We start from the raw sequence: 25,694 nt of genomic DNA, 5'->3' as shown, positions 1-25,694 counted from the left end.
TTAGGTTGATCGATACTCAACACATCCTCCAACTGTTTATTATCAATGATTCTCATAAGAATCTTGTTGATGTATAATTGAAGTGCTCGATTTGTTTCCTGAAGTAGTTTGTTCTCTTCAGACAATTCTAATAGAAAGAGAATTTTGTGAGTCTATTGTTGTCTATATAAGCATCTTTGTTCTTTTACCGTTTTGATTCCATTCAGACGCCATGTTTAACTCGGCTGCTAGATTAAGGCCATTGGAGGTGTTACTGTTTGAGTTTTGCTTTTGGTCTGTAGCATCTGGTTTCTACGTGTTAAAAAAGTGAGTGACCACATAATACTTGTCTTGTTATTTCTTACCTGCATGATAGGATTCATCATAAACTCACCAGTCATGGTTTTTTCGTGTAACAAGATTTGATAACTTTCATTGTCTTCCATCAACGAACGATTGACCTGCTTGACATTGGCTATTTCATGCTCGAGATGCTCAATCTTGAGAGACTGATTCTGAACCTGATTTTTATGCTCCTGCAGCATCGTCTTTTGTTTCTCAAGTTCTATCTTGAGGTCAGCAATCAGCTTATCCTGTGCCTTGATTGTCCTTTGAGCAATTTTTGCTTCTCGGGCATAAGAAGGGGAAGCCAGTTTAGGTGCGCTCAAGGTATTCGCTGACTCGCTGTTTTCCTTATTCTCTTCGATATCACCCAACCCAAACGGACTAAGCGTCACGCTTCGCCTTCTCGGTGTTCGCGGTGTTCGTGGTTCAGCAATACTGAGTGCTCTTATCTGATTGTAAAGGTCTGCTTCTCTTTGTTGCCAATTGAGCCTATCTTTTTCAAATTCTTGCAACTATTGATTGTTTATAAATAAATAAAAAATAGGTGTCATACAATGTGTTACCTCCACCGTCATCTTCTTTTCCATGTCTCGTTTGGCTTTTGAAAGTTGTTGAATTTCTTTCTTCAAATTTGATATCTCTTGATCTTGGTTGTATATTTGAGTCTCGAGTCTTGCTTGAATGTTGCTGAAATTGGAATTATCAAGCTGCATGGCAGTAATTTTCTATTTTGGCAACATTTAAAAATAATGCATTTTTTGTGTTGTATATTTTTTTTTTTTTTTCTGTACTTGTCTTAAATAATCATTATCGTTACTTAATGCACTCTGTCGCTTGGTGTGTTGGTCAATATCCATTCGAAGCTATATTGGCATGGAGTTAGTCACGTTCATATATTCGTTCTCTTACTTACTTCATTATTCAGTTCCTGATTCTGCTTGATTTGCTCCTGTAAGGTCTCAATCATAAGCTTCAGCTGCTCTTCATCTGTCGACATTCTTATAGACATACACTATGAATCAAAAGAAGAAGAGGGAAAAAAGAGAAAATAAGGAAAAGAAAGGGGCAAAAAAAAAAGAAGAAAGGAGAAGAAAGAGAGAGAGAGAGAGAAAGAACAAAGAGTAAGAAGGAAAGAGAGAGAGGGGATTTGTTTAATATAAAAAAATTTACAAGTGCCATTGTGCTACTTTGCAGCACGTTGTCTTGTGCCAAGTTGAACTAGTGAAATCACAGGCATATGTTGCTCTTGTTATATAAATACATATCAAGATATATGTTATTAAGAGTTTTAAAATATAAGAGAATATGAAAAGAAACGAGATTCCATAAGATTCTTACATAAGCATCAACTGGCCTCAACTTCATCTACATAACCACTAGAGAAAGAGCGAGTGAGAGAGTGAGAGATCCCAGCCCGAACTCCGATCCAAAAAAATAGCAAAGTGACTAGGATGATTACCCCACATCATCTTCTTTTTTATACTTTTTTTTTTTAAAAAAAAAATAACAATGGCCCACTTTTCACACTTGCTTGCTACCAACTACAAGACATTAATTAGTCAATATCTCGAAGAAGATGTTCCTTCCTTTGATTATGGTGGTTATGTTGTAGGAGAAGATGATCAAGTAGCTGTTCTTTATATGAAAGCAGAGGGTGTTATTGCCGGTGTTCCCTTTTTTGATGAAGTGTTTAGACAGCTTGATTGCAGGTAATGATGGATTAAAAAGATTGAAATGTATACAAATACTTTAATAGAGTAGAGTGGCTCATGCAAGAAGGTGAATATGTGAAGCCTGAAAGTAAACTTGCTGTTGCCAAGGTTTATGGTAAGGCGCGCAATATACTGCTGGGTGAGCGTACAGCATTAAATATCCTTTGTCGATGCAGTGGTATTGCCCTTAGGTAAGAATAAAGTGTTGATTGGGTATCCAAAGTAGGTCAATAACATTTTAAATAGAGCACGCAAGGTTCGTGAACTGCAAGACAGCTTAGGATTCAAGGGCACCATTGCTGCCACTCGCAAGACTACACCAGGTAATATAAAGAAGCTTTGGGTCAAGGCGATAAGGTTAACTCGTTTTTTAACTAGGCTTCAGACTCGTCGAAAAGTACGGTGTGCTCGTAGGAGGATTAGACACCCATCGTATGGACCTTTCATCCATGGTCATGCTTAAAGACAATCACATCTGGAGCTCAGGATCTATCACAAAGGCTGTTCACAATGCTCGTAAGGTATGTGGATTCGCATTAAAGATCGAAGTCGAGTGTCAAAGTGAACAAGAAGCAGATGAAGCAATTGCAGCTGGTGCTGATATTGTCATGCTCGATAACTTCACCCCAGAAGGGCTAAAGATTGCATCCAAGAGTATTAAGGAACGTTGGGCTGCAAAGAACAAGACACACTTTTTAATCGAAAGCAGCGGTGGTATCACCTATGAGACGTGTGCACAATACTTTTGTCCAGGTAAAGAAACGATATGTGGTCTATATATACGTGTTGGGCCTGGCTTACATTTTTAATATAGATATTGATATCCTTAGCATGAGCACAATCACTCAAGGCGTTCCTCATGTTGACTTTTCTCTCAAAATTGATAAAAAGCATTAAAGAGTCATCATCCAATAAGATTGTCGATTTTTTTTCTTTTTTCTTTTTTTTTTTTTCTTTTGCGAAACATGCTTATAAAGAAGGCGTACTATGATCAGCTAGCCAATGTGCCATGGACCTTGATTGATCATACATACTGTATCAAATATCTATTTAAAGAAGATTATTACTTGATGCTTGTGAGTGACCTGCGACTTGTCTGGTTTGAAGTGGGAACGTTTGAGCATATACAAATGGGTGCCAAAAAGAGCCATAACATTGTTATTGAAGAAAGACAGGAAGTAGTCATACTGTTGCATCGCCTCAAGAATATGATAATAAAACGATTGAAATCATGCGTCGTAAAGAACAGTGATAATAAAGAAGTGGTAAAGACAAGTGTATTTACTCCTACGGTAGCTCATGATATGCCATATAGCTAGAGATTCATTGCAGGGAAATTAAAGACGAAAAACAGCTAAATGTGCTTTCTTGGGTATTTTCGTGCGAATTGGTTGACCAAATATCCGCCCGGTCAGATAAGTTGACAGGGCCTGATGTCATTTACAGAGAGTTTACAACACCGAGCTTATCCATTGTGAATCACTGTGTTCAAGAAAGAATACCGGCTTGTGATTTTAAAAAGGTAACAAATAAATCATAGTACTGCCAGGAAACCTAATCCCAACGTTGGACAATAAAGAATTTAAAACTTGCTCCGGATACGTTGGAATACTTTTCAATGGTAAATAGATTCGGAAATGAAGATCAGCAGCAACCGCATGATGTTATAAAGGAAGAGGAAATAGCTGTACAAGATAAAGAGGAACCTGAGGAAGTACAGGTAAGCCACACAGTGGTTAACTTTAATTATCTTAACCTTTTTTTTTTTGTAGAGTCGGAAAGAAATTGAGGAAAGACGTCGACGTGAACTAGAAGCATTTCTTCAAGAGAAGAAGCCAGCAAAGAGAAAGAGAAGATTATTGTGATTTTATTTGAAAATAATCTTGTCCTGACTGATAAAAAACCGAGTTATAACCTTCTTCATGATAATAACTTGGTGATGGTGGTATGTAAACTCCAAAGTCATTTACTGTGGATAACTTGATGGCACTTGGTGTTTCTTTTTCACCATTTCTTGACGTTGAGCCTGAGAGACGCTTTATCATTTTATCTAATTTATAAGTCCATTCTGGCATGTTGAAACGAGAAGAAGAGAAAAGGTGTGTAAATAAAAAATTTCACATAACCAAGTTCTCTCTTTTCTGCGCTTTAGCGTTTGTTGTACAGTTGTACAATTCATTTTGATTATCAGATCAAAAAGAGTGTTTTAACTTGATAATGCATTGGCAGCCTTCAAACCCAGACTAAAAGAAAGAAAAGGTGATAGCCCATGACGTAAACTAGAGGGTAGTTGTCATGGCAACATGCATTTCGAAAGTAAAAAGATCATTTCAACTGCTTTGTTTATGTAATACGATCCTCCCTTGAGATGCATCACAAGCCTTTTGCACATCTCGGTTACTTTTTTGAGCTGAGTGCCAATTAAGGTTGAAACGAGAGGACTAACCTTTCCTGCCGATAAGTCTGATGCACACACGTAATAGCATACTGTAGGCATCACAGCATCATTCTACGGCCCTGTGCAGATATACAGAGGGCTTTTCATAAGCATAGGCATTCTTATACTCCCAGACATTGATTACCAAAATGAGTCGCGCGCCTTTCCTTTATAGGTAATGCCATAAACAATCTTAACACAGCTGCTCATCACTGTACACAGTGATTCCTAAAAGAGAGTCTGTGGGTATACAATCGTTCCAACACCAAAGGGCGGCCAATAAAAAATTCCAATCGTCGGGGGTTCAAAAATCAATGGGCGGTTTTTATTTTCTTGAAGTGCGGTAACCATTTTCTCAAAGTGTGGTTTTAATTTTACTCAAAGGGCGGGTAAATATTTTCTTTTAGTTCGTCTAGATACTTTGTTGAATTGGTTCTCCATTTAAGCACCTTTTGAAAATATCCACAGAGTGCTGAACAATTGCTTGGAGGTATGTGGGAGGAACAGGGCTGCAAGCTTCAGTAATTCTTGTAACCAAATTACCAGTTCCTTCAAACTGGCTACGCTTGGCTTTATTCTTAACAGTCGTCCAAAAGCTTTTTTCAGACTTAAATCAGTTTACCGTATTTTGCGTTTGAAAATACAAAAATTAAGAGATAAAAAATAGTGTGTATACTCTTTTAAACTTCATGTTGCTTTAGCTGTATAACGTAGCCATTGTTTTTCTTGCCAAGCTTCGATGTCGCTTTTCTATATATTGCTTCATTTCACTGTGAATAGGTTTCCATTGTTGGACTACCTTTTCAACCTCTTCAACATTCCTGTCAGTTCTATCGATAGTTGCGGCAGTTGCATCTAGATTCTCCATTTTACCAGTTGTATTATGCTCAGACTCAGTTTATCTCGGTTTAGGCTTGCTCTCTTTTTTTTATGATGATGCTTGTTGTGAGCTTTCTATTCAAGAAATAAATGCCTTCCTCTCTTGCTCGTAAGCATAATCTTTAATCTGAGCGACCTCCTTACTCAAACCAAGCGAATTTGGGAAAGAGGACAGATTTTTCCCTCGTGCTCTAGAAGAAGAAATTTTGTTCTCTAGAAAATTTAGTTTGATGGCAATGCTACAGAGCTTCATCTAATTCCTTAAGAGTGACTTGATGATTAAATTGAAAGCTTTCCAAGCTCAATTGCAAACGAGTTGCTTCTTTGTTAGTACATGAGTCTGTTCCATCAAATTCAAAACAACAACAGAAGAAGGGATTTCCATTTCATCAGCAAAGACAAATTTGAATAGTGTAGGACTAGGCTTTGTTTGATCTTGTAAAGAAATCTCTTCGTGCTTATACAAGCCATTTCCATTCAAGCTACCTATAGCACTGCTTATACTAATTTGATGTTTTCTTTTTGTAGAACCAGCTTTCTACTTGGGAAAGTCATGCACTTTTTCCAGATCAAATTGACTTCTAATTCTTTCTATATCGATTCTTCGGTATTAGTATCTGAAGTAATTTTAGACGATCTTTTCAAAGAATTTTATATTCTTTGTGCTCTTAACAGCCTGCTTTCGCTATGATAAGTATTTGATGTTTCATCGAGTTGTGCTTGATAGTTTACTCCAAAATAAAAGAATATGACTTCAAATGAAGAGCAAGGTGAAGACGGTAGTAGAACAGACGAAAGTCGAAGAAGATAATGAGAAAGAAAAGTTTGAGTAACGGAAGCTTGAAGAAGAAAGTGCTGACAAAAGCGATTGAAACGTTTTAAGTATCTTTCTTTTAAAAAGCAAACACTAAAGATAAGCTAGACAGGGAGCACAAAATATCACCTGCTCACAATGTTTGAAATCACTGGATTACTGTATTATTACGTTTCGATAACTCAAAAGAGTCTTAATGGTCAACCTCTCTTCGAATGAACTTCATCAACTCCCTATAATTCTAGATGATTCTTCAACTTGCAGTCTTTTTATCCACTGTACCCAAAAGGGCCATTTTTGTTACCCTCCGATAGGCTGATTGAGCGGACATTTTAGATCTTTTAAAGGTGTCATGAAAGTGTGCTGATATTTTTGAAAAGTACATCTTTTTTTCTTTTTCTTTATAATAATAATGGCACGTCAAATCGCTTTTGCTATTGATCCTTTATCGGAAGAATCTAAAAAGACAATTCAGTGGTCAAAGGATAATTTTTTAAGACCGGACGACGAAATTCATGCCATCATGGTGCTTGTCATGGATGCTGAGTTTATTGATCAAGGTAAATAAAAGAAAGGAAAGAAAAAGATTGACCAGTTAATCACTGGATAGAAGATCCAATAGAGTTACCATCTTCAGATACATTTAAAGAGATAGAGCAAGAGGTTAGATAGATATAAAAAAATGATAATAAATAAGCTCATTCATTTTAGGTAACAGCAGAAAAGGTGAACGCTATGAATAAAATAGTCCAAGACTTGCAAGCATCAGGATACCGTGTCATTACCCATATATTTAAGACAGATTCTACTCGTGCACGAACAGTCTTGACTGATTACTTGAATACAATAAAAGTTGACTGCTTAATTCTGGGAAGTAGAAATCTATCTGGTTGGACGAGGTAAGAAAAAGAAGAAGAAAGAGGATATAAAGATGTAATTTTATTTCTGTTTAGATTCTTTTCTGGGAGCTTTAGCAACTATGTACAGACACACGTTAACTGTCCAGTCTTGATTGTCAGATAAGAAGGGATTATTTTTGCTTTAAAAAGAGTATCTTTAAAAAGAACTTGGAAATAGTGTCTTTCAACCTCTTTTTTTGTTTTGGAACGGGTGTATCGTAAAGTGTGATTCCTTGAATGTTCATTTTACAGCTTTTATTCCTCTGATAAGGTCGTTCGTTTCTGACTAGGAGGAATACTGTATTTTTATTAATTATTGACGTTAATTTTATAAAACGACATCATGTCAAAAGAGAGAGGGAGACAATGAGTATATGTAGAAAAAGAGAGAAAAAGTACGTTAGTATTAGAGTACATATCCTAATATTAGTTTTACTTACCACCAAGGCGCATTCTGGGGAGGGTAGCGATAACTACCCAGGAGAAGTTTAAACAAAAAAAAAAAGGAACGGAGGACAGAGAGAACCCAGAGCGTCAGAAGAGACTATTGGGGAGCGTTCCAGATACACGCCAGAGAGCAAAGAGGGCGGGACAAGCGAGTCAGAGTAAGGACCATGAGGCATTATTATTTGGAAATACAGTATCTTCATGGATGTCAAGGTTGATACTACGAAAATATTCTTGGTAACGACGAATTTACATTTCGTACAATATGAATTTTGTTCTCACCATTGGATGCATTTATTTTCGATCACAGGCGAATTTACTTTCCGGAAAGACTGTATATCAGATTGAACGTCTCGTTCCTTGATATCTCTTGTCATATCAGTAGTTTCCACTTGTATTTTATCACCTTGTCCTTCGTCTAAATGTTTTGTACTAGGAAGCATATAAAGTATGAGACACATCTTCACCGTTTTGTGAATGAGCTTGATCAAAAGACATTTGGTTATAAAAAAAAGTGTATAATGTTGTCAAATAAAGGACGTTCCTTTCATTTTTTATTTATAAATATGCGTCTATTGGTCTTTTTTTTTTTACCAATGTTCGTCAAATAAATTAGGTATTACAGTTGCCTCTGGTAGATCAACTCCCTTAGCTGCACTTGTCAAGTAAACGCTTGTTTCCTCTCTTTGCTTTCTCAAGTCTAATTGTGGGGGTATGGTTGGTATACTAAAGTAATTGGGCGGATCTTCTCTCGGTGTTGATGTTAGCTGTGTTTCTTGTTGAATAGGATCACTCGTGACACCAAACTGTTCTGGAGGATCTTCTAGATTAGGGTCAAAAAATATTGGCAGCTCTTTATTGTTGCGGTAATGCCCAATGGATGTCAGCCCATTTACGCGCAGGAGTTGCTCATGCTTTAGATTGCCGATCACAATAGGAACAGCAAACTCAACCTCATGAGTTGATTTGAATAGTCCTCTGTGTTCACTAACATTCAACAGAAACTGGAGGTCATAATGAACTCGTGTATGTGTCGTAGTAAATGAAGGCGAAACGAGTCGAGTAGGTATAGTAAATGCCACATCAGTAGCAATCTGAGAATCTGGCTCGTTGATCAGGCAACGACCACTTCCTACAATCCGGACATGGTCCAAGACGGCTGTACCGCTCACAAGGACCATTTTACCCTCATGCTTTTTTCGAAATTTGTAAGTAACATCAGTTATTCTTGAATCTGTTTGAAGTAACACAACCCTGAGATGCATTACAAATGGATCATCTGTATCTGGAGCATTAATTTCTCTTTTTTCTATTTTTCTATTTGGAAAAATCAGTCGTTACCTGGAACATAACACTGCTTGGGTAGTCTAGCCTCTATCCTAGCCACTGGCTTTGTTCTTTCCTTTGTATACACGGTTGTTCTATAAACGCACTCATGATCTAGTCCACAAAAAAAAAGATCAACATATGGTGCTGTTAACTTCTATTATTATTACTATTACCTTTTACGCAAACCAACAGTGGCCTATAAGGTGTATAATACTCGCTGCTCTTTATTCCAGACTCAAGCCCCGCCCCGGTCAACTGCGCTGTCCATATATATCTTATGTGAAATCCTTTTGGTTCTTCTGTAGAAGGTGGGTAATTGACATTGGGAAACTTTAATGCAAAAGGAAACTCGTACGTTCCAGGCTCTATCTCATCCCAACCAGCATGCCCATAAGCTACGACTGATTCAGTATCATGGTTCATTTACGATACAGAATGATATATACCTGGTGCTTCAGAGCCCCATAGTCTATATTCTGTCCTAAAGTAAGTTGTAATCACTTTATGTGCCCTATCACTCGACTTTCCATCGATACTTGTTTCATTCACTTTGACCATAGCCACTTCTTCAGCTCGAAACTAGGTAATCCATAAAGATTAGCTGTTGATAGGCTTGTGCATTCACTTACTCTTATCACCAGCTTTGTAGCATAGATTCTTTCCACAGCATTAAGAGTGACCTTGCCCCTCACCACTCTATTGGGCCTGACAATCACCTGCGTGCCACCCTCAAACTCAATTTGTAACGTGTTCTTTACTTCTTCCAAGACTTGTGAATTCCGTTTACTAGTGGCATTACTGTCCTCCGGCACAAGATTACCGTAGACATCGACTGAAGCGCGGTTTGGATGTCTGACATTAGTGTGTTGAGGAGGATCAGGTATAGGTAAGGTAGTTGGAGGTATACTCGTAGAATGCCGACGGCGGCCTGCTGTAGCTGCTCGAGCAATATTTGTTATTGTCTGGGTAATATTGGTATCTAAAGGACCTGTTGGCATGAAATAAAAAAAGGAAAAAGTAGCATTCATGCACGTCATGTCGGCGCACCATTTTTCGGGAAAATAAAAAAAAGTCACTTTGGCCCCGCCACGTCCCGTCAAGGATGAACTTTTATGATGCTGTATTCATCATGGACTTTGAAAGACTACTGTAATAAAAAGGACGAATAGATTGCTTATGAGCACCATTTCTAAATAATAATGTCACAGAGAAAACTTCATTTTCTATGTAATTCTTTGGTTGCTCTGATTTGGTGATATGGTGGCTATCATCATCCGTATCAGTGGCCATTAGCGCGTGCATTAGGAGAATAAAAGTACCAAAATGACCATGCGCTGCTTTATAAAAGAAGGATCAAGGATTATGAAAGTGATGGTCAGTTTTCATCGCTTTTATCTGTACCATCTTTCCTAAATAATCATTTTTTCCTTCATCTTATTTGTTGTATGAGAACACTACAATATTGAACTACAAAGATGAATATATTTATTATAGAGCAACCATCATGCATTCAAATAAAGAAAAGGAAAAGAAAAGAAAAGAGTATGCATAAGCGTTTACTCTTTGAATACCTTTGGATGTTTTCAGAATATATGTTGTTAATGTAGAATAGGTTAGACACCAGAAGAATACACCCACATGATTCACTCATCTCCAATTCATAGCTAAAAATAGTAAGCCGAATCCTTGATGGTAGACCGCCAAGACTCTTCCTTTATGAATGAATTTTCTTGAACATGGCCAATACAATTTTTTAAAACCTCCTTTTTAAATATGCAGCATTATGGCACTAATGAATAAAGACCAATATTTGTTTAATGTAATGCAAAGAAGCAAAGAGAGCTTTAGTGCACCACTTTATTCAATAAGATTGTTTCCTTTTGAGTAAAAATAGCCCTTGTTCGACTGAATATGCGCATGTTGATCGTCTCCGTGTGATAGCTGACTCATCCGTCTCTTTTTCTAAACCATAAAGTATGAATAAAAGTAGTGAATAGTTTAATGCACTTACCATAGAAGCAATATAAGGAAGTAGCTTTCCCATACGCTGAGTATGATCTGCCATGGCTGTTGCGCATGTTATCATGGCATTGGTAGAAGGGTGATTATCTTTGGGTTCCTTTGGTGAATAGACAATAGGCATATGTATAATCAAAAGTAAAAGAGAGAAAAAAAAGAAATACTATGAGAGAAAATCAAACTGTGTACTTTATGACAAAAAGACGTCTTTGTCTATAAACGTAGACAATAGTTCTATGTTCTGGATTTTGTACAACAGATAAAAAATCCTAATGCATGATTTTTTCCGTTATAGATCTCTTATTGAGCTCATATTATAAAAGCTCACAAAAGAACAGAAGAAAAGAATTACTACATCCACATAAGGACATGTCAAGGTTATTACAATATATGCTTTTCCAATATACTCGTGACATTATATTTTTGCAAACTACAACATATACATTTTATTATATGCTCAATATATCAATCATTATATGATAATGAAAATAATCAAAAGCGTGCAGTGAACCTTTCTTGAATCATCTTTTTGGCATCCTCTAGTGGATACACTTGGCTCCTAAAAGAGAAAAGCATATAAGAAATTCATGAAGTAACAAATAGTTAAGCGAAAAAAGAGCAAGAAAAATGCAAAGAGACATTTTACGGATTGAATACAAGAAGATTAGAGGTTGTAAGAAAAAAGAAATGAAGAGTGACAAAGATAAAGCTAATGGGAAGCGAGAGTAAAAGGCTGTGAAATAAAAATATCATACTTTGAACATGAACAATCTCGCAGGCAATTGGTAAGTATCTAGAAATTATTATACTTTACAAGACCATTGAACTCCTTATCGTTTCCTTTAGATTCGGCAAATGTCTGATATAAGTGCTGCTCGGCAGGCAATTGAAGAAATAAGCATAAATCATGATGACTGTAGTGATAGCTATCTATCATATTTATTTTACAAAGTATATACCAACTGGCGGTACTTAAATAAAACTTCCCATTCTACACAAAACAAATTACTTAGGTCAGTTAGCTACAAACTCTAGGCATTTCATTTCTTGGGGCAAAGGCTCCCATAATGAGAGATACACTTTCAGCATTAGCAATAGGTTTGTCAGACCTCTCATATCTTTTATTTTATCAAATTTCCCTATGTTTTAATCTAGTCTCAATCAATCAGATACCGAATTTGTCAATATCGCCTCTTCCTTCTTTAATGCAAGAGAGTGAGCTTTTGCTTAGGACTTTTAAATTCTTTCGGGATTTAACCCGAGAAAAAAAAAAGGCACCCTTCGAAAACCCTTTTTTTTATAATGTCACTTCCAAAATTACCTTCGATTAGAGAACTTATCAAGATCTATGGTCTCTCTGCTAAATCTCAACTTAGTCAAAATTTTATACTCGATAAAAATATAACAGGTGCGTTAAAATGCAAGATTATACAAGATTGTGTTTTGATCTCTATTTAATAGACAAGATCATCAGAACGACATACATTTCAGAAAAAACACCTCTTGTTGTTGAAGTAGGTCCTGGTCCAGGATTACTGTCGAGATCCATATTAGATTCAGGAGCTAAATGCATTGTGGCAGTAGAAAAGGATAACAGATTTTTACCAACATTGCATGTATGTTAAAGTAAAAAAGAAAAGCAAAGCAAAAAAAGAGAGGAACTTATGATATCATATAGCAATTATCAGAAGCATCAGATAACAGATTTCAAGTAATAAATGGAAATATATTAACAGTAGATCATAAAGATATATTATCAAAGACCTCATTTCAACAAGACAATAACCATCCTGTACATATTATTGGCAATTTGCCTTTTAATATCGCATCACCTTTATTATTACAATGGCTACATCAGAGAGCAAGTCAAGAAGCTCTGTTTAGCATAAACAACGATGTCTGGTTGACCCTCATGTTTCAAAAAGAAGTAGGCGATGTAAGTGTACCTAATGAATGTATAGAGACGCTCGTTAATTTGTCATTAGAGAATTATCGCAGATGCATCCACATCAAAGCGCGGTAGGCTATCAGTCATGACACAAAGTTTGTATAATGTAAAAGAGGTTTATAAAGTACCATCTACTGTTTTTGTTCCCAGGCCTAAAGTAGATGCTTCAGTTATACAGTTTTCTCCAAAGCCATTCTTTGCACTAGACACTGAAATGCAAGGTAAAAATACATTCATTTGATAAAAAAGGAAAAGAGACTTGGTTCTAAGTGCTCCTTTAGAGATTTACCTTATTCTTGAGAATTTGGTGCGACACTATTTTACCAAACGAAGAAAGACAATCGGACATATCACAAAGCATCTTGGCAAACAAGTACCTGAATTCCAAAAGATAACTGAACAATTAGAGACTATAGTCGACTTTCAAGCAAGGCCAGAAGATGTATCCACAGAGACATTTTGTAATATTGCAAAGCTTCTCTATACCAATAAAATCAAGTTGTCATAGATACTTTTTTACTATGCATAAACATAAAGAAGAGTCCTGTAGAAAGGTCGGCATTTGTAATTATAAAAAGAACAGCACTTGGCACACATAAACAAAAATAAAAATAAACAGTTCTTTCTTCTTGTCAATCATGAGTTACCCATACTCTCTTCCAACCACTGGTTCTTTATCTTTTGTAGACTTTTTCCAGACAGTAGAGCCATACTCGCTTGAGATATCAGATGCAACAGCTAGAAGAGGACAGCTTCGAAATGTGTTGAAAGAAATGAAGAAAGAGACACTGTCTTCTCGAGATTACTCACTTTTGATGAATGTAAAGAGAAATAGTCATGTGTAAACCAAATGATAGGGATAGAGAGAGCACAAAATAGAATGGAAGAGCTAAACTAAACAATAGACTATTGAAGAATATCTACCCTACCTGGTTAGTATTGTAAACTGTATCGAGACCGAAAAACTAGTATTAAAAAAAGACATTGGTATATATATACATACACTACTCTAAAACATTCAAACATAAACGCTTTATTAGAAACTTCTTGGCGAACGACCTTGAGCGATCATATTATCCATACAGGAAGTAATGCGCCTCGTGTGTCATGCAAGGATATTCACTATGAGCTTATTTTTGTGCTGATGACTTATGCTTATGCGTGTACTTTACAAACCAACTATTTGCTTGCGGAAAACAACCCAGCATTATACAATAAAGCAGCTGATACATTAAATACAGCAGCTAGTGTCTTTCATTTTATAGCAAATACGGTAATACCCAGCTGGAGTAATGCTCCAGAAAACAGGCCAATCGAAACAGTTCGCGAATTGGCTGTGGCACTTTCAAAGTAAAAAAAAAAAAAAAGGAGTAAATAACAGTATAACAGTTAATTGATTTGTTTAGAATGGCGCTGGCTGATGCACAGGCAATAGCCATCAAGAAGGCACTTGCTTCAAACAATACATCGAAATCACTGATAGCCAAGCTGTACATGGGAGTAGCAGATCAGTACCAGATGGCACACGGATTGATCACGTCTATTAAGGGAGCTCAAGACGAGGTATCAAGTGATCTGATAAAGTATTTAGCCGATGGGATATTGTTCTATAAAGTAAGGAAACAAAAAGCCATTCTCTCTACTAGTACTAATATTTGAGATAAACATAGGCAATGACAAAAAAGTTTTTGGCCATGCATGCTAACGATAGCCAGTAAAAAGTAGTCTTTTAAAAAGGAAATATGGACTCAAATATGCTTTTTCTAGAAAAATGGGTCAAGCTGTTGGATTTGCTAAAGAGTGTAAAGCTGATTTGCGCCTTTTACAGCACATGAGTCTATCTAAGAAGCACTTGAAGAAATCTGCAATTGCATTGAGAGCGAGTCATGAGGAAGAAGAAGTCAACGAACTGATCAGTAGATATACAATGATCAATGATACAGTATGTATAATGGTACTATTAATATATAAGAGTAATTGATGGGATTTGGATGTAGGTATCATATGAACCCGTGCCTTCTAAACAGGATTTACAACGCTTGATACCAGGAGGTAGAGGTGTGCTTGAGTTAAAGCCCTATAGCTTACCTAGCCCTGCCTTTGGACCATCCGAGGAATTTAAACCAGAAATATCATACTTACTTGAAGGAAGATATTTTTAATACTATACATAAAACACTAATTGTCTAAATCAATAAGATATTCATATACATTAAATTAACTTAAAGTGGCATAGAGAGGCAATATGACCTATCAATATTATCATTACTACTATTTGGTATGTTGAGTTTCTTTGCAGCAAGCACCAGATTGAAGAAGAATGTCTCATCCGAATAGATCCTTTATACATATCTGAACCAAACGAAATAAAAAAACATTTGCTCTTCAGCGGTTGTGATGGAATATAAACCTACTCTTCTCTTTGCTTAAAAAAGAGTCTAGACTTTAATTTAAGGTTAAAGGACAACAAGGAACCATAAAACTATGGTTTTTAATCACATGTCGGTTGATCTTCAAATAAGACAACTGCAACTAAGCTACATTGACTTTTTTGACAATATTTCACTTTCTTTTTTTGTATTGACTGCAAGATTAATAAAGATATAAGGGTTTCTTGTTTTAAGTTACAATTACTATTAGCAGCTGATTTTCTCCCCACTTTTAAACTTTATTAACCGGATCTTATTGTGTGTGTGTATGTGTCATATCACCGTCCGTGGCGTGCTTTTTTTTGGGTTGATTGTTGCTGTACCTTATACTATCCTGTTGAGTGACAGCCTGGTATTTGTTGTTGTTGTTGTTATTTTTCTAATATAAATAGAATATACTTTAATGCCTTTTCCAGAAACTTTATGGGTCTCAACATGACGTCAGGCTTAACGTAATAACAAAATGTGATGAAGCTATTCTTTTTTTTTTCAAATGTCACCACAACTGTCAACATTCAGATCAAAATTCGATCAGGGCACCTGAAGGAAAAGTGCGTGATAATGGGAGTACACGCATCACATTTGAACTTCATCGGGATAAGAAAGAGATCAAGTCTGATAACGTTTTACTGCATTAAACCTCTACCAGTAGTTCAAAGTCCGAATGGTTTAATAAAAAGACTTACATGCATTTCCGCTCTAGTTTAGTTTTATTTCTCTTTTTCACCTTCTTCTTTATACAAAATCATGTCTGCTAATAGCAAGCAAAGAGTCGCAATTATTGGATCTGGCAACTGGTAAGTGATTATATAAAGGTATCGTATGTTTATCAACGTTGCTTTCAAAGGGGTTCCTCTATTGCTCGCGTCTGTGCACAGAACACGATTAAACATAGTGATACATTCGAAAAGGAAGTTCGTATGTGGGTTTATGAAGAAATGATCGAAGGCAAAAAGCTGACAGAAATCATCAATGAAAAACACGAGAACGTCAAGTAAGTTTCCCTTAATTCGCGTGTATAAGAGTGTTGATGATAACAATCCATAGATATCTTCCAGGTATTAATTTGGGAGAGAACGTAGTTGCTATTCCAGATGTTAAAGATGCGGCTAAAGATGCAACTATTCTTGTCTTTGTCTTGCCACATCAATTCGTCTATGGTGTCTGTGGAAATCTTCGCGATGTCATCTCCAAGAACTGTAAAGCTATCTCACTCATCAAAGGCTTAGACTACAAAGACAATAACTTGCATATCTTTTCTGAAGAAATTGAAAGGATCCTTGGTATCCCTTGTGCCGCTTTGAGCGGTGCTAACATAGCTACTGAAGTTGCTGAAGAGCAATTTGGTGAAACGACCATAGCCTGCCAGGATTCCAAGGATGGAGAACTATTCCTCAAGCTCTTCCATACAGACTATTTTGATTGTACTGTCATTGAAGACTACAGAGGTCTTCAGATATGTGGTGCTTTAAAGAATATTATTGCCATTGGTGCAGGTATTTGTGACGGTCTCAATTACGGTAACAATACAAAGGCCGCTGTCATTCGTCGTGGTTTGCTTGAAATGAGAAAATTCGGAAAGACCTTCTTTGGCGGTGTACGAACAGAAACATTCTTTCGTAAGTATAGAATGAAGTGCGAAATCGACAGGGATATCTGACTTCTTTTATGCCATAGAATCATGTGGTGTTGCAGATTTGATTACGACATGTTCTGGTGGCCGTAACAGAAAGGTTGCTGCTGCTTTTATCAACTCTGGTAAATCTATCGAAGAGGTAGAAAAGGAAATGTTGAATGGCCAAAAGTTGCAAGGCACAACCACATCTCAAGAAGTATATAACTTTTTGTCAGCTAGAGATATGACTCATGAGTAAGTTAAAGATAACTTTTTTTTATTAAAAAAAAAAAGCTTTACTAACAAACATTCCATTAGATTCCCTCTGATGACAGCTATCTATCGCGTTATTTATGAAAAGGCTCCACCTGAAATCATTGCTCGTGATCTTCGTACTCGTAAAGCTGTAGTCGACAAAGAATAATAACCTCAGTCTTTAAATAAATTTGTGTAATAAAGCCTAATGTTTTTCCAAAATAAAATACCAAAACCCATTACGTCTCTTTATTCGAGTTTTCATATTTACTATTTTTATCTTAGAGTATATTTAAATAAGGGAACTTTGATAAAACTCGAAATGCGCAACAGTTGACGTGCTATCATTATATCTCGAGCCGTACTCTGTTTGAGCTTACGTTATATCTAGAAATATTATTGAGAGAAGTAATAAATCTCGTCCTTTCTTCTAAAATATGATCAATATTTATTGATGAAAACGTTGGACGATTAAAGTAGCTTTCAGCCTTGGTTCGTTATTTTAAATGATGTCCTGGTCTACACAGATCGCTTACAGTGTAAATGGACTAGACCACTGAACTCCGATTTTCATTCTTAGTGCTAGCTCAAAAAAAAAATACAAAGCTCTTCATTTAAAATGTCATTGCATCGATTCTTCAGACCAAACCTTGTATCGCGCCTGAATGTGCAACCACGAGTTTCCGTAAGCCCATCGTTATTTCAGCGTTCTCGTTATGCAACCAGACAACGACCAGCACCACCACCACCGGGCCAAACCAGAACTATACACATTCACCCCTTACCCTTAGCACTTATGGGCTTTGCTGTAGTATGTCTTGGAGTTGGACTTTATAACCATTTCACTTCCGATGTTCAAAAGTATCCAGCCAATATTCGTCAGTCTCTTCGAAAGGCGCTTTATTATCAGCAAGACAAAGATCTAAATCTGGCACTAAAGTACTTTGATGAAGCACTCACTCAAGCACTTGAATCACCAGAACTAGAAAAGAATGGCGCACCTTTAACTGGTATTATGATACAGCTTGGCACGCTTCAAGAACGTATGGGCAAGCTAGCGGACGCTCGACGCACCTTGACACTTGCTCTACGCCACCTGTTGGGGTTGGAAAATGATGCGTCGAAGAAGCTACCCAGTGACGCTGTTTTTGAAGTCGATCTGAATAGCCTCCCTTCAATTGAGCAAAGGAAGGCAGTAGGTATTGCCCAAAAACTAGGAGACATCACGTCGGCTATGAAAATGGATCAAGAGGCAGAAAAGTGGTATACATGGTCAGTAGAGCACTTGCTCACAGTATCTTCAAAGCCAGTCTCAGAGTATGGCGATACGAATCAAGTCATCTTTGATGCAGAACATATGCCTTCTTGGTTGACCAAGACCGACGTTGGTGCTGCTCTTGAAGCACTGGGAACCTTTTACGCGTCAAGAAATAAACCAAGGTAAGGTCATAAAGCAGTGATGTGAAAGAAAAACAAACCTGATATACCTTAGTTTGGCGATCCATCTCTATATGCGAGCGCTCACTTTAAGTGGATTGCATTCTTGCCAGTCAGCGGTTTTAATGAATAATCTAGCAGAGGCTTATGCCAGCATGGGTCAATATGAAGAAGCCAAAGTATGGGGACAGAAAGGTTTAGATATCGCACAGAATCCAAATACAAAAAAGTTAGAAAAAGATGGCAAGGTATGTGATTACACATGTGGTGCCCTACTCTTCAATATGGGCATGCTTTTTGAGGTAAGTACGCCCTTTTCTTTGCAAGAGGCTATAGATTGCTTATATAAAATATTAGCAAACCAAAGACAAGGCAAAAGCTATTCACTTTTATAACAGTGCCCGTAACCATGGACGTGAACATAAACAGGCAGAATGCATATTAGAAGCAGATCGCGCAATAAGACGCATCGAATTTGAGTCACAACGAGACAATACTTCGCTATAGACGAGCTGTAATCAAAGTCTACGTATACAACTAAATAGCCTTGTTTACACCAAAACAAAATGTACTTTTAGTCATACACATTTGACACCTAAATGGCATCTTTAGGAAAAGATATTCACACATCTTGCTCGAGACTTTTAAAAAAAAATAAAAAGAAATTTATTTTTGCCTATATAGCTCGTGTAGAATATTTAACAAACACTGCTTTCTTGGATATAACTTTTATTGTCACACGTAAAAGGTCCCCTATTGCTTGTACTTGACTTCAAGATGCTTGGAAAAGAAAGCCGCATCTTCAGCGTCAACCTGGTTCATGAAGTTCAAGATAGAAGTTTCATGCACCATGTCAACTTCTTCTGTCGAAACGGAGAAAGCTTCACTCAATGGAGCTTTATCTTTCCAACCAGCCATTCGTAAAACCAGATCATGATCTATCTTGCTTGAGAGACTAGATATTGCTTTACTTTTCATGGTATCATAGGCAGGAACAGTACCAAAGTCGAAACCCGTAACGAAAGGCGAATAGTAGTTTATCTTTTTAGGTAATTCAAATTCAGGCATGAAAGGTGATTCAAGATTGGAATCAGCGCCGCTGTCATGGTCACTAAATAGTGGAAAATCCTCCTGCTCTAATTGAGACTGATCGAGTAAGAGCAACATAGGAGAAACCATAATTCTTGGAGAAGATGCCTTATCGTTCTCGCTATCTCTTGCATCTCTATTTGAGAAGGAACGAGGAACAATTTCACTATGAGTAGGTAAAGGGTTTTGACTAATTATAGTCTCCTGTTCATCTGTCTCGGAAACGACATTATCCACCATAAGATGCTGATGGCTTGATCCGCTGCTACCTGAGCTTGAATCGTTAGCGTTGCCTGGTTTCCGTGCTACCAATGGCAAACGTATTTGATCGCGATGACGGTATCTGCGTCCAGTTTTCTTGCTCTCTTTTTTCTCACCGGGAGCATGCTCCCTCCGATTGATAGCCTTAGTATCAAAGACTGAAGAACGAGCAGCTATCGTGATGCATACCCTGCACCATTGGAGTATCAGCAGTGTATTCTAGAATAAATTTAGATTATCTTTTTCAGTGAAATCATGCAAACTCCTTCCTGTATCCCTATGGCCCGGATACTCTTCTTTCCCATGAGTTCTCCCCCGATTGGATAAAGGCTTACCATGATGAAGTAATACAAGACTGCAAACAAAACACAGAAGGCATAGAGCAAAATATTTCTGATTCGAGTATTTGAATTACGAAACATTGTCTATAGCTATTTAGAAATCAAATATGATGCGAAGGAACAAAGTAGGAAAAAAGAAGAGTGTAAAAAATAAGAGAGAGAAAGAAAAGAGAAAAAGATTTTTTGATAAAAAGAAAACACATATTTATACAAGTATATAAACTAGTCTCTACTTCCTGCTTCTGTCTTATCCTTTACACCTTTTGTGTCTCGCTTTGTCCCCGGGCAGTACAATTTTGAAAGGTGAGTTCCATTTATGGTTAATTGGCATTATTGTGTATAATCAAGACAAAGGGGATATGTGTAAGCTTTTTATTACCACATCGAGGTTCTTTTATGGTAGCTTTTTGTCTTTTATGTAATTCAGTAATAATTCTGATAAAACAGAAAATTCCTTCCAATACAAATATTTTACCTTTTGTTACAGCTGTTTTTAATTTTATTAAGAAAAAAATATCAATGAGTTTGTGTTGAAATATGTTAGATTGAAAATGAATAGAACGATTCATCAGCGCCCAATAAGTCTATACGAAAAAAAAATTAGGTCTCTCTTTGTGAGCTCTTTAGTAACGCGTTTACTTGCCTGATAGTTCTTGATCTGTAATTATACTAAAGCTGTCTTGATGATAATGATTAAATACGGTTCCTCTGATGTCGGCACATGTATGATACTGAAGCCAATTTGTTATAAAATCGTTTTCTTGTTCGATGCCAAATGAAAGGTTTTTCGTAAGCATGCCGGAACCAATTTGCCGTAGAGGCACCTCGTCACACTTTACTTTTTTCTCCTCTTTTAAAATAGCTATAGTATCCGCATGATTATCATTATTACTGCAGTTACTCACTGTACTATTATTACTACAGCTACTGCTATTGCAATTTTGGTCATCATTGCTGTTACAGGTAGTGGCAGTAATGATTGGTAAAGTAGCCATGCTTTCTATTTGAATACTTGTTTTATTGTCTGATACCTCTTGTTTTGTTTTCATGCTAATTAATTGTTGATGTGGGTTAAATACTTTATCATAAATGAATAAATCATGAGGTTTGTTTGATTGAATGAGTGCTTCCATTAGATTATATGTAACACGAATCATATTATCTTTTAACCGCTGGCTAATCAACTGAATATTCTCGTCATTATATTGTTCTTTATCTCCTTGGGAATGAACAGCTGGAGGATTGCTACAGTCATCTTTACTACTCCTGCTTTTGATTAAAGGTTCCTGAGTCTGCTTTGATTTTCTCTTTCTATGATCACTACACTCCAAGGACATTGATCTTCTTTTTCGCTTGTTTATATAATTGCTACTGATACAATGCTTTTCTAACAACTTTGCAGGACTACCATAATGCGTAGGTCTCACATTTTCTTTATCGCTAGCGCTGTAATGAATAATTAGTACCAGTGTTTGTACTATGTTCCCATGGCAACATTACATCTTTATCATGGTATAAGTGAAATATGAATATATGGGGTTTTTCGGTGAATATGAATAAACAAACAAGAGACAAATATGAGAAGAAAGAAGAAAAAATAAGCCTTTTTATTTTAGTTTCTGGAAGGAGAAATGAGATTCAAAAAAACAATCCCAGCATTGTCAACTAAAGAAAGGTAAATTAAACGCCCCTCAATCCTACTCTAAGCCTATGCATTACTATCGAGTCTATGTAGTACGAGCCCATCAACAAATTGCGCAGCCATTCTTTTTCATATAACAAGATAAATATAATATAAAGAACTAAGGTGATGTAAAATCTGCCTATGATACAGTCAATAGCAGAAAGGGGGAGGTGTTGTGATGTAATTGAATAAAAGCTAAATACTATTAACTAATCAGTACAGACAATTTCTGCTATTCATACAGATACAATGATGAAACAGTTATATACAAATCTAAGCTGATCAAAATCTTAATAGACAGATGGTCTGACATGGCTACTATTTTATAGAATAAAACAAGAACTATATATACTGTTCGTTCTCTCTCTCTCTTCTATTTATATATTTGTGCTCTACCTATTAAGCTATAGAATAGTGTGATGCCCAAACAAACAAATAAAGTAGTTTAAAGTATAAATAACAATCATGTAGCCTTTAATAGAGCTGCAGGTTATTTCATTTCATTGTCTGTTTATGCCGCTTCATTATATTATTCAATAACCTTTATCCTTTTTGATAGTCTACTAGTAACTAATGCAATACATCTTTTATTCCCATTTACTAGAAAGTCACTTGAACAAATTAAGTTATTGGGCTACGTTTAGCGGGTTGTTTATTAGATAAGCTGTGTGCTCTATTATAAGATTATATTTGACCTATTATAATGATTTACCTCTCTGAACACATCACATAGACAGGTAACAAAAGACGTATCTCTTTATTCTTTTGTTTTTGTGTCGCTGGAAGCTGGGCAATGGGGCAAGAATGGGACATCGGACGGACGGGGCGACGAAAAGCAATTTTGCAGCCAGGCAAAATCGTCAATAGTCATCATATTCAGCTTGTCGATGGATGGTAACTAAGGATTGACGGTTGACCTGCTTGTTGCTTCATGCAGGCGTTGGACAATGATGTATTTTGTTCTATTATACTGTTGATACATTGTTGGTACACTGGTAAATAATTTATAGTTGTTTAACCAGAGCATCCCATATAGCTGCATAAATGCAATCATTTGGATTCAGAAGCAGCTTAGTCTTATCAGCATATTCCTTTTTGAGCTCGTATACAGAGCAGCAGTGGCCTTGTTTGCAAATTCTGTTCAATGGCATCAAAAGCTTGGAAGAACACTTGTTTTTCCTGCGTAGGTTTTTTCATTGTGGAGATTATCGATCAAATAAATGTCATTCAAAATTGGACCGTTTGAAAAGAAAAAAGATCTGAGTTCTATAGGAGAGGTTTAATGTGGCCACTGACTGTGATTATAATTCTTTTTCTTCTTATTCTCGCTTCATCATAATAAGGGATAAAAAATAGAATGTATGCTCTACTGTAAGATAATATTCCACCTATTATAATGATTCGTTTCATCATACATGCCAGTTTCCTTAGTTTTACTACTGCGACATCTGAATTAAAAGACGATGTTATGTACTTCTTTTGCTAATGTAAGGGTAATTGCATGAATATTTTTTGGATACGTCACTTGCAGACCAAGAATTGTTTGGTAAACACTTACAAATAGAACATGACCAAAGAGATGATATTGTATGGATTATCTTAATGTAAGGCATAACATGTTCGTTGGACAGCCATTGATTTTTTGTTTTATAAAAGTGTGAACTTCATTCAACTAATTGAACGACTCTTACAGAATGTAGGCGGATGATCACCTTCTCCCAAATGACAAAGTAGATAATAAGACACGATTAATCTATTTCAAAAAAGACTAGCCACAGCTATAGTATGCCAATCACACAATGTCAGAGATATTTCCAGAAGGCGGTAAAGCTCACATCAGATAAAGTCAGTATGCACATAATCACCACCGGTTGCTTATTGAGGGCAATGAAGCCATTAACAACCAAATGCCATCGCCCTTTTTTATACTGCAGGACGGTGAGCAGAAAGAGAGCATGTGATAGTCACGTGTATATCACGTGAATATATATTACCATTAAGAAAATTTTTTGTCTAATAAAAATGTGTGAGGGGCTATGGCCCAATGGATAAGGCGTCTGACTACGAATCAGGAGATTCCAGGTTCGACCCCTGGTAGCCTCACATCATCATTTTTTGTCACATTAATTCGGAGTTTTAAAATGTTCCAATAATATTGTTGATACCAAAAATGGTATCTGCCACCAGTACCATTACCACTGCATGCATATGCAAGTTTTAATCATTTTTATTATTTATTATAATTATCATTTATCATAATTATATATTATTATTATTATTATCAATCGCATATTTATCAATATTGAATTAGTACAAATATCCCCAAGTTATTCATGGAATAAACAACATCGAAGAATCATCTAAGAATTATCTTCAGATCACAATAACCTCTATTCTATCTTATATCTTAAGCAACAATTGCTTAACAACATTTTTATTTTACTTTTTACTTTATCTCACAAGACTTAGCATTATATTGCTCTATATTGATCTTATATTAAGATCTGGTGGTCACTACAATACCAAATTCTACTTATAAAATTTATTTTTAACCTTACTACTAACACCTTTTCCCCTTACTAACACCCAGTAACATTGTAACAATAGCGGAGTTGAAACAGATGAACTTCGTGACCCTCACGAACTTCATGAGACAGACGAAGTTCATGTTCCTCATGAAGTTCAAACAAATGAATTCTAAATTATTTTAGTATAAATACATTCAATACTTTTAAATAAAATCATCTAGTGATCATCTAGTTATTAGTTAGCTATCAGTTAGTTCTGTTCTCAGTATAACTCACTCACCTTTATATTCTTTTATTTAAAGACTTTTACTTTCTAATACATTTTGTATTTTAAAGTACCTTTTATTATTCTTTTATACTTTTACTTTTCTTTTAACACTCTTAACTACCGATACGCTTATCTTGAAGCCTCGTATCAGTAGGATTCACTTTTATCTTTACTTTTATTCTTATATAACGCAAGCTATTTCTTTTGATCTATTAAGATCTGGTGGTCACGCGACAGAAACTCTTATATATCTCAAATTACATTCAAGCCTTTACCCAAACCTAACCTTTTTACAGTAACTCATAATGAATATGGCTTTGAAGGTTTACAGGAACCAGCAACAAAAAACAAGACAGCATTTGCTAATATGATTATATGAGATAACTTTACAGCAGATATGATTCTATATAAGAATGTGGGCAATAGCGAAGCTGTAACTGAGCAGAGCTCAGATAGTACCTTTGACATATAGCTGCTGAGCGATGCTGTAAAGCCTGATGACGCTGATAACTTCTCGATATGTAGCCTAGATCCTGGTAGACATTGCACATTCACAGCATCCTATAGCGAGGGAGGAGATTCACATCAGGAAAACGAGTTCCGACGGCAAAATACTAAAGTTACATTGCTTCATTTGTCATCAAAGAAAAGAACAAAAAAGAATAGAGAAGGAGAGAGGGAGATACACATTTGATAGCTTACAATTGTTTGCGAATAGGCCTGAAAAGTAATGGAAGCCCCAAAGAAATATATATACGAAAGAGAAAATACCTGTAGTTGCTTTCGACTCAGGAATGTATGGAAGAGTAGCGTGAAATTCAGAGGACATAGAACAGGAGTAACAGGCATCCTTTACAGAGCATTAGAAAGAAGAGAAAGACAAAGAGATACTATCGTTATAACAGTTGATGAGTTTAGAACATCAAAGGTAAAGCGTGTTCTCTAATTTTGAATATCCTACTTAACTACCTATAGGTAT

At 36.2% G+C, this 25,694-nt stretch overlaps 10 protein-coding genes and 1 non-coding gene across 11 annotated transcripts; 8 read left to right on the top strand and 3 right to left on the bottom strand.

Annotated features, from left to right (window-relative positions):
* Positions 1 to 1,833: 1,833 nt before the first annotated feature.
* Positions 1,834 to 2,984, top strand: RHIMIDRAFT_211115 (nicotinate-nucleotide diphosphorylase; the record flags this gene model as incomplete). Its single annotated transcript, XM_023607189.1, has 5 exons — positions 1,834 to 2,033; positions 2,081 to 2,227; positions 2,283 to 2,359; positions 2,415 to 2,789; positions 2,851 to 2,984. 5 exons carry the CDS (start codon positions 1,834 to 1,836, stop codon positions 2,931 to 2,933), a joined length of 882 nt encoding a protein of 293 aa, XP_023469720.1. The 3' UTR covers positions 2,934 to 2,984.
* On the top strand, positions 2,971 to 4,255 carry RHIMIDRAFT_264848 (uncharacterized protein). The gene is made up of 4 exons (XM_023611782.1): positions 2,971 to 3,301; positions 3,352 to 3,558; positions 3,616 to 3,756; positions 3,809 to 4,255. Exons 1-4 carry the CDS (start codon positions 3,002 to 3,004, stop codon positions 3,899 to 3,901), a joined length of 741 nt encoding a protein of 246 aa, XP_023469719.1. The 5' UTR covers positions 2,971 to 3,001; the 3' UTR covers positions 3,902 to 4,255.
* Positions 4,256 to 6,270: 2,015 nt separating this feature from the next.
* On the top strand, positions 6,271 to 7,526 carry RHIMIDRAFT_264842 (adenine nucleotide alpha hydrolases-like protein). Its single transcript, XM_023611781.1, has 6 exons — positions 6,271 to 6,726; positions 6,777 to 6,829; positions 6,878 to 7,065; positions 7,120 to 7,401; positions 7,437 to 7,438; positions 7,506 to 7,526. Exons 1-4 carry the CDS (start codon positions 6,579 to 6,581, stop codon positions 7,187 to 7,189), a joined length of 459 nt encoding a protein of 152 aa, XP_023469718.1. The 5' UTR covers positions 6,271 to 6,578; the 3' UTR covers positions 7,190 to 7,401; positions 7,437 to 7,438; positions 7,506 to 7,526.
* A 447-nt stretch (positions 7,527 to 7,973) lies between these two features.
* On the bottom strand, positions 7,974 to 10,289 carry RHIMIDRAFT_264841 (uncharacterized protein). The gene is made up of 5 exons (XM_023611780.1): positions 9,471 to 10,289; positions 9,288 to 9,420; positions 9,015 to 9,236; positions 8,854 to 8,952; positions 7,974 to 8,791 (listed from the first exon to the last, which is right to left on the bottom strand). The coding sequence occupies exons 1-5, from the start codon at positions 9,876 to 9,878 to the stop codon at positions 8,103 to 8,105; spliced, it is 1,551 nt and encodes a 516-aa protein (XP_023469717.1). The 5' UTR covers positions 9,879 to 10,289; the 3' UTR covers positions 7,974 to 8,102.
* A 1,873-nt stretch (positions 10,290 to 12,162) lies between these two features.
* RHIMIDRAFT_233610 (S-adenosyl-L-methionine-dependent methyltransferase) lies at positions 12,163 to 13,316 on the top strand (the record flags this gene model as incomplete). The annotated part of the gene is made up of 5 exons (XM_023607995.1): positions 12,163 to 12,268; positions 12,322 to 12,476; positions 12,539 to 12,796; positions 12,846 to 13,029; positions 13,090 to 13,316. 5 exons carry the CDS (start codon positions 12,163 to 12,165, stop codon positions 13,314 to 13,316), a joined length of 930 nt encoding a protein of 309 aa, XP_023469716.1.
* On the top strand, positions 13,196 to 15,251 carry RHIMIDRAFT_55852 (uncharacterized protein). Its single transcript, XM_023615408.1, has 7 exons — positions 13,196 to 13,629; positions 13,714 to 13,795; positions 13,849 to 14,158; positions 14,215 to 14,422; positions 14,479 to 14,522; positions 14,576 to 14,750; positions 14,806 to 15,251. The coding sequence occupies exons 1-7, from the start codon at positions 13,447 to 13,449 to the stop codon at positions 14,968 to 14,970; spliced, it is 1,167 nt and encodes a 388-aa protein (XP_023469715.1). The 5' UTR covers positions 13,196 to 13,446; the 3' UTR covers positions 14,971 to 15,251.
* A 609-nt stretch (positions 15,252 to 15,860) lies between these two features.
* Positions 15,861 to 17,384, top strand: RHIMIDRAFT_222441 (glycerol-3-phosphate dehydrogenase). The gene is made up of 5 exons (XM_023607456.1): positions 15,861 to 16,034; positions 16,085 to 16,231; positions 16,285 to 16,856; positions 16,915 to 17,107; positions 17,171 to 17,384. The coding sequence occupies exons 1-5, from the start codon at positions 15,985 to 15,987 to the stop codon at positions 17,274 to 17,276; spliced, it is 1,068 nt and encodes a 355-aa protein (XP_023469714.1). The 5' UTR covers positions 15,861 to 15,984; the 3' UTR covers positions 17,277 to 17,384.
* A 262-nt stretch (positions 17,385 to 17,646) lies between these two features.
* On the top strand, positions 17,647 to 19,219 carry RHIMIDRAFT_288903 (TPR-like protein). The gene is made up of 3 exons (XM_023613602.1): positions 17,647 to 18,547; positions 18,600 to 18,846; positions 18,902 to 19,219. Exons 1-3 carry the CDS (start codon positions 17,727 to 17,729, stop codon positions 19,049 to 19,051), a joined length of 1,218 nt encoding a protein of 405 aa, XP_023469713.1. The 5' UTR covers positions 17,647 to 17,726; the 3' UTR covers positions 19,052 to 19,219.
* Positions 19,220 to 19,282: 63 nt separating this feature from the next.
* Positions 19,283 to 20,282, bottom strand: RHIMIDRAFT_264788 (uncharacterized protein). Its single transcript, XM_023611779.1, has one exon. The coding sequence runs from the start codon at positions 19,871 to 19,873 to the stop codon at positions 19,298 to 19,300; it is 576 nt and encodes a 191-aa protein (XP_023469712.1). The 5' UTR covers positions 19,874 to 20,282; the 3' UTR covers positions 19,283 to 19,297.
* A 407-nt stretch (positions 20,283 to 20,689) lies between these two features.
* Positions 20,690 to 21,889, bottom strand: RHIMIDRAFT_264787 (uncharacterized protein). The gene is made up of 3 exons (XM_023611778.1): positions 21,736 to 21,889; positions 20,879 to 21,681; positions 20,690 to 20,819 (listed from the first exon to the last, which is right to left on the bottom strand). Exons 1-3 carry the CDS (start codon positions 21,744 to 21,746, stop codon positions 20,776 to 20,778), a joined length of 858 nt encoding a protein of 285 aa, XP_023469711.1. The 5' UTR covers positions 21,747 to 21,889; the 3' UTR covers positions 20,690 to 20,775.
* A 2,060-nt stretch (positions 21,890 to 23,949) lies between these two features.
* RHIMIDRAFT_t12 lies at positions 23,950 to 24,022 on the top strand. The gene has a single exon. It is a non-coding gene; the product is annotated as a tRNA-Arg (tRNA).
* Positions 24,023 to 25,694: the final 1,672 nt, after the last annotated feature.

The sequence above is a fragment of the Rhizopus microsporus genome (assembly GCF_002708625.1).
Source record: "Rhizopus microsporus ATCC 52813 unplaced genomic scaffold scaffold_2, whole genome shotgun sequence".
Lineage (NCBI taxonomy): Eukaryota > Fungi > Mucoromycota > Mucoromycetes > Mucorales > Rhizopodaceae > Rhizopus > Rhizopus microsporus.
This window is presented reverse-complemented; position numbering and strand designations above follow the sequence as displayed.

Coding starts and splice junctions, on each gene's coding strand:
- RHIMIDRAFT_264788 (XM_023611779.1), bottom strand. CDS start 19,873: ATGGTGGATAATGTCGTTTCCGAGACAGATGAACAGGAGACTATAATT.
- RHIMIDRAFT_264842 (XM_023611781.1), top strand. CDS start 6,579: ATGGCACGTCAAATCGCTTTTGCTATTGATCCTTTATCGGAAGAATCT. Junction 6,830..6,877: donor TTAAAGAGATAGAGCAAGAG/GTTAGATAGATA, acceptor CATTCATTTTAG/GTAACAGCAGAAAAGGTGAA. Junction 7,066..7,119: donor AATCTATCTGGTTGGACGAG/GTAAGAAAAAGA, acceptor ATTTCTGTTTAG/ATTCTTTTCTGGGAGCTTTA.
- RHIMIDRAFT_288903 (XM_023613602.1), top strand. CDS start 17,727: ATGTCATTGCATCGATTCTTCAGACCAAACCTTGTATCGCGCCTGAAT. Junction 18,548..18,599: donor GCGTCAAGAAATAAACCAAG/GTAAGGTCATAA, acceptor GATATACCTTAG/TTTGGCGATCCATCTCTATA. Junction 18,847..18,901: donor ATATGGGCATGCTTTTTGAG/GTAAGTACGCCC, acceptor ATAAAATATTAG/CAAACCAAAGACAAGGCAAA.
- RHIMIDRAFT_264848 (XM_023611782.1), top strand. CDS start 3,002: ATGCTTATAAAGAAGGCGTACTATGATCAGCTAGCCAATGTGCCATGG. Junction 3,302..3,351: donor ACAGTGATAATAAAGAAGTG/GTAAAGACAAGT, acceptor TATGCCATATAG/CTAGAGATTCATTGCAGGGA. Junction 3,559..3,615: donor CGGCTTGTGATTTTAAAAAG/GTAACAAATAAA, acceptor TGGACAATAAAG/AATTTAAAACTTGCTCCGGA.
- RHIMIDRAFT_264787 (XM_023611778.1), bottom strand. Junction 20,820..20,878: donor TACAGATCAAGAACTATCAG/GCAAGTAAACGC, acceptor TTTTTCGTATAG/ACTTATTGGGCGCTGATGAA.
- RHIMIDRAFT_264841 (XM_023611780.1), bottom strand. CDS start 9,878: ATGACGTGCATGAATGCTACTTTTTCCTTTTTTTATTTCATGCCAACA. Junction 9,421..9,470: donor CTACAAAGCTGGTGATAAGA/GTAAGTGAATGC, acceptor TGGATTACCTAG/TTTCGAGCTGAAGAAGTGGC. Junction 8,953..9,014: donor ACTGTTGGTTTGCGTAAAAG/GTAATAGTAATA, acceptor TTTGTGGACTAG/ATCATGAGTGCGTTTATAGA.
- RHIMIDRAFT_55852 (XM_023615408.1), top strand. CDS start 13,447: ATGAGTTACCCATACTCTCTTCCAACCACTGGTTCTTTATCTTTTGTA. Junction 13,630..13,713: donor ATTACTCACTTTTGATGAAT/GTAAAGAGAAAT, acceptor ACTAAACAATAG/ACTATTGAAGAATATCTACC. Junction 14,423..14,478: donor ATGGGATATTGTTCTATAAA/GTAAGGAAACAA, acceptor AGATAAACATAG/GCAATGACAAAAAAGTTTTT.
- RHIMIDRAFT_222441 (XM_023607456.1), top strand. CDS start 15,985: ATGTCTGCTAATAGCAAGCAAAGAGTCGCAATTATTGGATCTGGCAAC. Junction 16,035..16,084: donor ATTATTGGATCTGGCAACTG/GTAAGTGATTAT, acceptor TTGCTTTCAAAG/GGGTTCCTCTATTGCTCGCG. Junction 16,232..16,284: donor GAAAAACACGAGAACGTCAA/GTAAGTTTCCCT, acceptor AACAATCCATAG/ATATCTTCCAGGTATTAATT.